The sequence below is a fragment of the Pleurodeles waltl genome, chromosome 9, assembly GCF_031143425.1.
Source record: "Pleurodeles waltl isolate 20211129_DDA chromosome 9, aPleWal1.hap1.20221129, whole genome shotgun sequence".
NCBI lineage: Eukaryota > Metazoa > Chordata > Amphibia > Caudata > Salamandridae > Pleurodeles > Pleurodeles waltl.
In genome coordinates this window covers 998,914,004-998,926,103 of record NC_090448.1, presented here as the reverse complement: position 1 = coordinate 998,926,103, position 12,100 = coordinate 998,914,004, and the positions used below count along the sequence as shown (strand labels likewise).

The 12,100-nt window shown below is 50.3% G+C and overlaps 1 protein-coding gene across 1 annotated transcript in view; it reads left to right on the top strand.

The window, feature by feature from the left end:
- The window catches only part of KNL1 (kinetochore scaffold 1), a 193,388-nt gene that overhangs the window by 105,457 nt on the left and 75,831 nt on the right, over window positions 1–12,100 (top strand). The window contains exon 11 of the mRNA XM_069208569.1: window positions 11,619–11,720. Coding sequence (XP_069064670.1) covers window positions 11,619–11,720 — 102 coding nt within the window. The remainder of the gene's footprint in view (window positions 1–11,618; window positions 11,721–12,100) is intronic.

The window sequence follows — 12,100 nt, the reverse complement described above, 5'->3', positions numbered from 1 at the left end:
GACCTGTGTGCGCCTTCCAATGTGCGACCTCCAAATAATGAAGGCAAAGAACAAACAACAACATAATAACGCCATCATACAGTAATGAATATCTCCCAACTCCCCCCTCCTTATACTTCCCCTCCCAAATTGAAGAAGCGTCTGTCGCCCTAGAAAAGCCCCAGCAAACCAATGGAAAAGGTAAGGTGAACCCCTAGTGGTGTGGAGTGGTGAACCCTCCATTGAGTCGGATCTCCTCTATGTTCCATTAGTGACCCATGCAGAGCCCTCCGTCACCCGGGGAGGCGTGAAATGAGTCTTACTCAGTTGTTCTCCTTCTTCTTGAGCGGATTGCCATGTTGATGTCGATTCATGGGAGGCCTCCTTCTGCGGAGGGGGCGCCTGCTCCGCGGGCCCCAGAGGTCCACTGGGATCAGCATCTTCTGCAGCTGGAACCAACGTGAGGGCCTCCCGAGTGGCCAGAGCCCCGGTGATTGCCCTAGGCAGAGCATCCAGAGGTCTCTGAGTGAGGGGGTGGGGATCCCTTCGGTGTTCCCCCGAAGTGGTCGTTCCTCTGTCGCCCACTCCCAGGCTGCCTCCGATGTATTGAAAAAGTGCGCCTTGCCTGCATGCAGGACCTTAAGGCGGGCCGGGAAAAGGAGCATGGACTTTAGGTGTAGTGCTCTTACTTTCGGTGTTACCTGTTCATATGAGTGCTGCCTCGTCTGGACCTCTCGAGAGTAGTCCTGGAAAATCAGGATTCTTGAATTCTGATAGCGGAGTTCCGGCTGAGCACGTGCCTCAGGTAGGATAGTCCTGGTCCCGAAAGTTTAGGAAGTGGGCAATAAACGCCTTGGGTGGTGCCCCCGGCAGAGGTCTCCCGGAGAGGGCCCTATGGGCGCGTTCAAGAGCAAACCATGTGGATGGCTTGTCCGAGAGCACCTGTGATTTGAGCCAGGTCTCCAAGAACTTCACGGGTTGGGCCCTTCGGCTGCCTCTGGGAACACCACGAAGCACAGGTTATTCCGTCTTGAGCAGTTTTCGGCATCCTCCGCTTGCTGCTATAGCTCATGTGTGCGGTAAGAAGGCAGGACACCTTGGTTTTAAGATTTCGGACTTCGTCTTCCACTGTTGACACACGGGTCTCCATCTTGGTAAGCTGCGCCGAGACGTTCCTGAGGTCCTGGCACAGCAGCGCCATGTCCACTCTGACCTCCCCAATTTTGTTCTCCACCACAGCCTGAGAGGATTGTATGGCATGTAGGATCTTGTCAGCATCACCCTCGGTCATCCCCGCCGGGGTAGTGAACTTATCAATACGAGGTTGAGAGGAGGATGTTTTGGCTTACCTGTCCTTCCCCGTGGCACCAGGAGTCAGTGCGCCACAGGCGCAGTTAGATCTGCAATATACCGGGAGGGCCGGATCCTCCCCTTCAGGCCCAGTGAAGTCCAGCTGCTCAAGGCCTGCCTGGCAGGACCAACAAAACGGGGGCCAGCAGGCGAGCCCCGCTGCAATCTATGGGCCAAGGAGCGCCGGGACAGGACAAGACCGAGGCTGTCCCATCAGTGTGGGTCCACCTCGCCCCCTCCAGGCCACGTGCCCAGCCGGCCCAGCAGTGTAGGCTCCAGTCTGGCCTAGGCCGCTGGGGGCCAGCAGGAGAGCCCTGAAACCACCTCCTCCAGCGCCGCTCACCTTGCGTCCCGAGGCTCGCCAGCTGCACAATCCCAGCAGCCGGGAGCCCACCAAAGACGCCACCGGGCTCCAGGGTGTAGCATCACCCCCCGTCCAGGGGGCCACCAGTCTCCCCCGCCCCCCCCCCCCCCACACTGCCAGGTCTGGGGGCACACCTCCAGGCAGGGAGAAAAGGCACGGGGGGAAACAGCCCACCCCTGCGATCTGACAGGCGCGGGACCCCCCCACCCCCACCCCAAAATCTCAATTCGCAGCTGCAGCAGGGCCACTCACCGCCCACCCATTGCCTCCAATCTCAGGCGCGGCCAGCGCCAGAGTCTACCAGGCCTGATCCGCGGCCCGCCAGGACTCCAAATCAGCCGTGTTTGGCCAGGCGAGGTGCAAGCCCAATCTCCTTCAGCGCAGTGGCGCCCCCAAAGAGGAGGTGATCCAGTCGCTGCGCCGACCTCAGCCATCCAGGACCCTTGAGATCCGAGCGCCGGCAGGCCCGCAATGCACCTCTGCCTCCTCTCTGGTCTCCCTACAGCTGGCAGGGCTCCAAAATTTCAGGAAGGTGGGCCCCGCATGGCGTGGATGGCGGCGGATGGGGTCCAAAGCGCACTCGAAGTGCTGCTGCCATCTTGACACCCTAAGCCTCGCCCCCTTGGGTGCCCAATGTTAGTCAATGGTCATTGAGCAGGTTAAAAAGGGGCTGCAGATTTGGCCTGGGAGGTAAGTCGGGCTGAACCAGCAAGTAGGCTCGGATTTCACGATGCTCGGGGATGTGGCGACACCTTAGGTCCTCTTCTCCACAGGCCAGGGGCAATGGGTGCAGAGGTGTCTTGAGGCTTGTCATTGGGAACACACAGGGTTGAGGGGGGCCTGCTAACAGTCTGCAGGCGGCATCAGTGAATCCACTATAAGCAAGTCCAAAGTGGGCTTTGTCTCTGAAGGGCTGGGGGACCACACTGGCACTGTTGGCCTACTTCAGCTCAGGCTAGGTGGCCCCGGGTTAAGTGGTGCTTTCTGGTGTGGGGTTTTGGCGTTCCAGACTCCTCTGTGGTCTCTTGGGGTGCCTGCAGGGAAGGAGCTATGCTGCTCCACACGAGTTCCTGGGTCTTTGTTGAAGGCCAGCAGTCCTCTCAGGCTTTTGGAGGCACAGCAGCTTGCAGGACTACCAACTTTGATGCAGTTGAGCAGGAACAGCAGGCAGGCCGGCAGGGTTGGTGCCAAGTCAGTTGCTTCTTCCTCCGTCTTTGCTTTCGTGGCTCTTGAGTGTCCTTCGTAGACCAGCAAGAATTTGATTTCCTGATGCCAGGGGCTCCCCTAAAACACTGAATTTAGGGGCTTTAGGGGAGTGTAGGGTAGTAGCCAACGGGCTACTTAACCCTGGGGTCACTACGTCCCCTACATGACCACTTTCTGTGGGAAGTGGGCATAACCCTAGTGTCCACGTCAGGCAGCTCACCTTTGGGGTGGAACTGACCTTAGAGTAGACATCCCTTCCTGGCTACTAATCTTCCTGCCTGTCCAGGTGTCAAATGGGCCCTGGGGCAGGAGGGTAGGCATCTCCCTTCTGAGGGAAGCCAGATCTGCATGCCATGGTGGGTGGACCTTTTTGAAGCCCTCTGCCTTGGAATGCAGATTTGGAGGTCATCCTGCTGGGAGGGGTGTGTTAACACCCCTGCCAGAGCAGGCTTTGTTCCTGATCCCCCAAGAGCAAAGGCTCTCACCCTTAGTGGCTAAGGGGGTCAGAATCCTGTCTGTTGGTGGCAAGCTAGTTAAACCTAGTCAGCCAGCACATAGGGAGTTGGTAGGTTTTTCAAGGGGGCACCTATAAGGTGCCCTCCGGGTGCATGAATTAATAAATCCATTACTGGTATCAGTTAGGTTTTAATATTAGATGTTTGATACCAAACATCCCTATTTTCAGAGAAGCTATCATGTAGCTGGGGAACTCGTATTGACCAGTGCCCAGCACATGCATTTCTCTCATCACTTCCTTTGTCTAAGGATCGACAAATATATAGCAGGGGCATAATCTGCTCTTGCAGATATGTCCACACGTGTATTATAAGGCATCCTGCCCGTACATATATTGTATGCAGTGTTAGGAGATATGGCACACAGGCTGTGTGCCATGTTGTGTTTTATCTTTTAGTTGCACCAAGACACACAGCCTGCAGTGGCAGTCTGTATGCGTTTGGTACTGGGTCCCTTAAAGTGGCTGTGCTGCAGCTCTTTGGGGGACCCTCTTTAGTACTCCTGCTCTAGGTACCAGAGGCACAATTACAGAGGTGCAAAAGGCCTGGCCACTTGGGGAATCAAGTGCCCAGGTGTCTTGTTTTGGGGAAGGAACACTGTCACTGAGGATCTGGTTAGCAGAACAGACAAAGTGGATGGAACTAATGCAACTAAAACCTAGTTTCCTATGTCGCTCATGCTCCAAATTATATGTCCAAACTTTGTCACGGTCCGGAGGCTGTTCCCACGACCAAGCAACTTCACACTCACGTCCAACGTAGGGTCTTACTGATTGCTCAGAATGGCTATGACCTGCCTTTTCTCTCTGACATGTCTGCTGTTGCTACCCACCTTCAGAGGAAATTTCAGACAGCCCTCTCTCTATTCTGTCACAGAGGTGCAGGTATTACTTCAAGTATGCAATTGAACGGGTACTGAACTTGAAGAGGCAAGGGTTTTTATTCAGGCATCCTCTCTTCTGTTTACCCAGGAGACTGGATGATGGCCTTGGACATGCAGGGAAGGGTATTCAGTTCAAGGTAGACCAGGAGCATTTTCTGTTTACTGTGCTGCCCTTTGGCCTCATTAGCACACCTCGGGTGTTCATGCAAGTGATTGCAATGATTGCTTCTCATCTTTAGAGGTTTCGGATACTAGTATTTCTATACCTCGGACTGGCTGTTGATGACAGCTTGCCAGTCTGTCATGGACCACCTCTGGACAACGTTGAACCTCTTATGATCGTTTGGGTTCACTATCAATGAGCCGAAGTCCCACCTGAGTGCTTCACATAGCCTTCCATTCACTGATTTAATCCTGGACGTAGTGGCGTGCAGGGCTTTCCCTCGCCATTAGTCTTGTTCATTTGAGCTATGATTACGATGTTTCAGGCACATCCCTTGAACACAGTGAGGGCAGCTCTGAGCCTTCATGGCCTTTTAGCCTTCTACATCTTCCTTGTCAACTATGCCACACAGTGCAAGCATGCCATGCTCTGCGGGGGAATTTGAATTGCCAGTGGGCCATTCATCATGACAGTCTGGCTGATGCCATCCACGTCTTGGAGGAGACAGCGCGAGATTCTGCAGTGGTGGCTACTTGAACACAACTGGTCCAGCAGCAGTCCTCTCTGCCTTCCCCACTCAGAGATGACAGGATTGACTGATGCATCCTAGCTGGTATGAGGAAGACATCTGGGGGAGGCGGAGATCATAGGACTGGTCTGAATCGGAGGGCTTGTCCACATCAGGCTGCTGGATTTGCAGGTCATTTGTTTGTCTCTAAAGGCCTTCTTGCTGTCCATCAAGGGGAGGGTGGTGCAGGCTCTAAGAGACATTATCGCCCTATGGAACTGTAACAAGCAGGGCAGAGTGAGGTCCTGTTTCAGGATACTCTTTGATAACGTGTAGTGGGTTTTTCACAAGAACACTTGATAGGAGATGCATTTCAGCTTGAATGGAACACAGAAATCTTGTAGGACTTCCTGCCTCTCCTGCCCTGAGTTCTGGAAAACATTAGGAACTACCGGCCCCAATATATTCTGACGGCTCTGGATTGGGCTAGGAGAGTGTGATATTCGGCTCTTCCGGGCATGAGCATCTGGACTTGGATCAGGCTGTCCCTCCACAAGAACATACTGTTGCAGCAATAGCATCGGTCCCCCAGCCAGATCTTCACAATCTACCCCACCATGCATGGAGACTGAGCAGCATCATTTGACTTTGTTTCACTGCCACGAAGTCCATTTAGGCTGGGTGCTGAAATACATTTGTGGCCTGGTGTGGCATTCCCAAGACTGACCCCATACAGGCAAAGCTGTTAGACATCCTTTTGTTTGCTTTATCTTAGACCCAGCGAGACTTTGCAGTGGGTACTAATAAGTTATTTGTTTGTCCTTTTAGCCATTGTGCATTTGCCGGACCAACCTTCCTTGTTTAAATCACCTGTTCTGGTGATTTCTTAAAGTTTGAGACACATGTTCCCTCCCAACCGATTTAAAATGCCACAGTGGAACCTTAACTTAGTCTTGGCAGTTTTCCTTTTCAGCAGATGCATAACTGTTTGTTGCACTTCCTGACCTTAAAGACTGTCTTCCTCATTGTTATTATGTTAACTAGTTTCATGCCTGGCCTTCAGGCCCTTTCAATGCAACAGCCCTACACCGCATTGTTCCCCGACAATCGGTGCTGCTGATTCTATTGACCTTACTAAATATTTGTGATTCCCTTCCATGTTCAGGAGTCCATCACCCTACCACAGTTATTTGCTCCCCCTCTCGAAACAAAGGAGGAGAAGAGGCTGCACTAGTTGGGGCCCCAAAAGGGCTTTCAGTTTTACATTGATCGCACCATGGGCCCTTGAGTGGACGATGAGCTTTTTGTGTATTTGTCTAAAACAAAGAAAAGTAAAGTGGTGCAGAATAGGACCTTGTCGAAGTGGCTAGCCTTCTGTCTTATGATCTGCTGCGCACTGGCGAAGAAGTAACACCCTTAGGGCTTGCGTGCTCATTCCACCAGTGCCAAGGCTGCGACTACTGCGTTAGCTTGCGGACTCTCTGTCCTGGACATCTGTCAGACAGTAACGTGGGCATCTTTATGCACACTTACCAAACACTACTGCCTGGATGGTCAAGTCCGTCATAAAAGTCAATTTACTCATTCTGTCCTGCAGGACATTTTGGTCTGACATCAGTTTTGCCATCCTGCCTTGTGGGAGTATTTCTTGGGTATCTATTTTGAGGTAAGGAATTTATGTCCAGAAGTCTCTATCAGATTAACAAGTTACTTACCTTTAATAACGCCTTGTATGGTAAATATTCTCTCCAGCCGCTTATTCCTTCCCAACCCTCTCATCCTCCCTGATCTGCAAAGTGATTCATTACAGGGTCACCCTTCTAAGTGCTTTAGAAGTACACACCAGTATGTCAGCATTCTTAATGTCATTCCCCCTTCTGCTGTGGAAAGTTGCAAAAAGAAACGGTTTCAGTCCACTGTGTTGGCACCTATATAGCCACTGTGCATGTCATTTCCAGTGCAGACAATGACACTGAGCCGAATGATCTCCCCTGCCGGCGCACAGGGGTACTGCTTGAAAATTTCCAGATCCAGTCTGACGTCTGGGAAATATACTAAGGCAGTGTTCCCCGGGCCGCGGACCGGTGCCGGTCCGTGGATCAATCGGCACCGGGCCGCCCCACTGTGGCGGGCGGTAAATGTTTGATAATTTTTCCGTGGCCCGCTTGTCACACAATGGGACAAGCAGGCCACGGAAAAATTATCAAACATTTACCGGTCCGCGGCGATAAAAAGGTTGGACAACACTGTACTAAGGTAAGGAATCTGCGGTTAGATAGTCTGTACCAGATAAAGCATTACCGAAGTTAAGTAACTTGTTTGTCAGTGCATATGGGTGGGGCCTCTATGTGGCGCTGTTCTTTCAGTTCCGGGGCAGTATAGAGCCATATGGCACCACTCAATTGGGTGCAGGGCCACTGATCCAGAAGCCTTTTCCCCCACAGCAATCTGGCGCCTGTGGTGTATTCTAAGGTGATAAATCTGCTGTTACATTGTGTCCACCAGGAATACTGTTACTGAAGGTAAGTAACTTGTTCAACAGGTGCAAAAACTGTACCACCCAAATATGATGTTTCTTTGTCACTTATACTGGGACCTCAAACAGCGCCAACAGCTTTGAAAATCTTTGCCTCAACTATGTGCTAACCTATCAGAGTTGGGGTGACAAAGGTAAGTATCAGTTGAAAAATGTCATTGTCTGCGTGTAAATATATGATTTGCCAAATTTTTCTGGCATGAATCCCATGACACCACGATACAATTAGGACCACACTATCTCCTCTCACTTACGACTGCAATATTTCCTGTAGTTACGGAGCTTCATTCTAGGGGTATGAATTAGTATTTCCTGTGCGAATAGTTCCTAAACTGCTTGTGTATCAGATTCTATTTCTCAGGTCTTTGAAAGTTCAATATTATGTGCAACTTCATTTCAACTAAACGTTTAACTAATCCTAATCATTGCTGCTGTACCTGACATGTAAGCCTCGTTCTCTACAATCACGTTACCCACCATGTTTAAAGCATGCATCTCCACAAAAAGCTGACTCTTATAGTGTGGCATTATTTCTAGGTGTTTATCAAATACTTTTACAAGAATCATGCACTACAGTGTCACCTCCCTCAAAGTTCTGTTGTGAATTTGCATTCATTCAGTCAAGAAGTCAGCCCTAGTCGTAACATCAAATGATTACCAAACCCCTTGCTCATTATCTGCAAATTTGTTACAAATTTGAATGATTCGTGAGTTGCAGCACCATTGTCCATAATTCAGGAACAGTGTGAACCTTCCTCCTCAACTCACATTCTGGTTTGGGGGTGGAGGGGTGTTGCTTCTGCTCTGAGCTAAGTATGAACTACATCAGCTAGTTGGCTGCCAATCGTTTCTACCCCTTCAGCTTTGCGTAGTCTATTTGGGTTGGTAGGTTTCAAGAAGTTGAGGTTCTACTGGCATACAGTATCCACAGGTCAAAGTTATACCACTGAAGCGCAAGCACTTATCTTGTGAAGTCCTTAGTCTCCTTGCAGATTCTCCACTAGAGCTTTCCTTACATTGTTGCTCATCATTCTGACAGTGACAGTACATGTAATTATTGGAATTGAGGTTTCATTTATAACTAAAAGGGCTGGTAGGAGTTAGTGATGTCCAGTTGTGGGTGTGATTTCCAGGTTTCTCGCTTAACTTCATGTGATGTTTCAAGCATGAAAGGATCTGCAAGGAACAAAGGAATCTATAAACTGCTTATTAGTGCTGTTTGACCATCCTCCTCCTTATATTGTAATACTGTAGGAAACTGGCCTTCTTTGCAGATGCCCCCCCTCCCCCTTTCAGAACTACTAGGTGCTGATTTTCTACACTGACAGTGCCTGGAGGCCGCTATACAGACCTCAGTGCCAGTGCTTCTTCCTTAAAACAAGGTATAGCTAATTGTTTACAGTTCTCACAGGACTTTATCACCCCTATAAGTCCCTGGTAAATAGTACCCCGGGTACCTAGGGCATGGGAACTAAAAAGGGTCGCTAAGGGCTGCAGCATAACAAATGCCACCTCAAGGGACCCCCACACAAATTGCACTCAGCCTGCCCTCCCAGACCGTGTCGGGGTGCAGACCCGGAGTGAAAACATGGCTTGGCACACTCATTGTATGCCATGCCAAAGTCGCAGCATGCATTATAGGTAAGTCACCTCTCTGTCTAGTTCTATTACTAGATATTGCAAGTGACTAGGCAGCCATCTTAAAGCATGTACTGGACAGTGGGCAGTACGAGTGACACAGCTTCATGATAGCTGCATGGAAAATAGTGGTGATTGGTATCAAACACCTCATCTTAATAAATCCATACTGATGCCAGTATTTGATTTACTATGACTTGCACCCAGAGGGAACTGTAGAGGTGTTCTCCTGAAACTTCTAGTCCTCTAGTGTGCTGGCTGACTGATTTCGACCAGCCTGCTACCACAAATAAGTTTCTAACCCCCTGGAGGTGAGAGCCTCTGCGTTCTGAGGTCAGAAACAGAGCCTGGTCTGGCAGGAGGTGTTAACACCTCTGTCAACAGGATGGCTAGCAGATCTGCATACGAAGGCTGGGGACTTCAGAGGGCCTGTTACCTTTGGTATGTGACCACTAGCCTCCCCAGGCCAAGGAGAGGCGACCTTCTGCCCCGAGGCCCATCTGGCACAGAACAGGTGGGAAATTAGATAGTCAGAAGGCTTGTTATATTTGCTGGACGCACCCCTAGAGGGGAAGCCTGAAGTGAACATGAAATTAGGAGTTCCACCATCTTGTGTGTGGTGGAATTAGGAATCCTGGGGCAGGGAGATGCCCACTCCCCACAGGAAGTGGTCATCTAGAGGGTGTAGTGACCCCAAGGGTAAGTGGCCCACTGGCTACTATCCTCAACACCCCAAAATTGAGTGTTTAGGGGACCCCCTGACACCGGGAAAGCAGAAAGTCTGAGATCAACACAGAGTCAAGACTTGACTACTGGGAAGAGAGGAAGACTGAAAACGGACAAAGGAGAAAGTGAGAACAGAAGACCTGCACTGAACCCCCCCCCCCCCCCCCCCCCCCAGGCTGCTTGTGCTTTGACAATCGCTGGACCCACTTCACCAAGAGCTGGGCATCCTCCCCAAAACCCTTGGAGGACTGTCCAGCACCTCAGTAACCTGGAAAAATCTCCCTTGGAGCAGAGGAGCTGCTTCCCTGCATCTGCAGACCCAGTTGCGAAGTCTGGTACTCTGCCTCATTGCCCATCCCAGGGATCAGCGAGCCAGGGGAAAACTTCTTGAAGCCCATGAGGTCAGCCTCACCACTTCATCAAAGTCCTGAGACGCTGACCGCTCCCGGAGGTTCCCTGCACCTATACCTGTGGTACTGGACCCCTTGCAGGAACCAAGGCTTGTTGGCGGTACAATCCAGACTCCCACAGCACTAAAGCAGGTCTATGGTCGAGGGACGTCAGGATTCACAAGGCCATTCAGGAGAGTGGCCCCACTGCCCTGTTCCCCCTCTGCACCTGGTCACCAAGAGCCAGAGCAAGTCTCTGACCACCACGACCCAATGCCTCAAAAGACCTCTGCACCTGAGCCCAACATCCCAAGTCCAAGGGAGTCGATGGTGCCCACGGAGTCCTGAGACCCCCTGGAGCCGAGCCTACCCTTGGGTTTGGCAAAACTGGACTCTGAGCTGCTGCCTGCAGCCTCTTTCTGCAGGCCCCCTCTACCTCGAGTGCCCAGTGACAAAAACCTGACAGCTCAGGACACTGCTGCACCCAGCCGCCCCAGCCTGAGGAGAGGAGGGCCAAAGGTGTCCCTACGTCGCTGAGCATCTCAAGAACTGAGCTCCATTGTGGGTTCGCCCGGACTGGCCACAGAGTCCCAGTTTGCAGCATCTTCCTTCCCCATTGAGTGAAAGGGACACCGCACGCCATAACACACCTTTGCACCCAGAAGCGTCAGAGCCTCCTAAGGTGACCTGTTGGTGTGGCTTTCGACCATGCCCCCATACTCACCTTGAGGTCCCGGAGAACAGTCCTGTAAGTCGCTGTTAAGCGCCCGAATGCAGCACGTTTTTTTCCCCCATGGGATAACATGACCGCACCCACAAATTGCTCTGTTAACTTTGGAAAACTGTAAAAAAAAAAAATATATCATAACTCAAAGTACTCACCTGTTTCTGATGTTCTTGGTGTCTAAATGTATATAAAAGTGTTATTTTATTTTATTTTTTTATAAATTGGTGTTGGATTTTCTTGAGTGCATCTCGCTTACTGACTGTGTGTGTGTGCTCAACAAATGCTTAACACTGTCCTCTAATAAGCTCGCCCACACTACCATAAAAGAGCTTTTAGGGTTATTATTTTAACCACTGTCTCAGCCACTACGAATTGCCCTGGACTATCTGGACAGTGTCCCATTACATTGATAAACTACATAAATAGCCAGCTTCCTGCAAATACCTCTTCTAAAATCTACATCCGATAATGCAAAGTTGTTTGTAGTTTTAACCTTCACATTTCTAAGAATATTGCAAGAGCAGAATATATTTACCCTCCTAATATTGATTGAACAAATGAGATGGTAAGTGTTAATTCTTGAATCGTCTAATATCATTGCTTGGATTGACCATTTGTGTTTTAATGTTTGTAGGGAACTGTTAAGCTTGGAAGAGAGAAAGCAGGCCCTTCTCTCCCAGATAAGCAGTCTGAAGAAGAAAGTGAACCACTTGGGCAAATACCGCTCTGAATACAAGTAGGTAAAGGGAAAGAGTGGGCACCTGTGTAAGAAGTTACATTTTGTTCACAAGAGTCTGATTAAAATATTGTTCTTGGATGCACTTATTTCACACTTAAAGCAGTAGTGACAGCAGGAGGTGTGTTGCTGAAATTGGAAAGTTGGCTCACCCTTCTATTTTAAAGTAATGAAATCCCACATGGTCCTCTCTGAATGTATGTATATCATGGTATTCTGAAGCGTGAACCTAGCTAGCTACAGAGCACTGTACACAGGCAAGCCTCTGGGGACACATGGGGGGCAAGGGACAGAGGGAGGTTGTCTAGCTAGTGAAAAGGGTGAGAAGTCAGCCTATCTGAGGTAGTGTTCCTTGAAGGGGTGAGTTTTCATTTTATTCT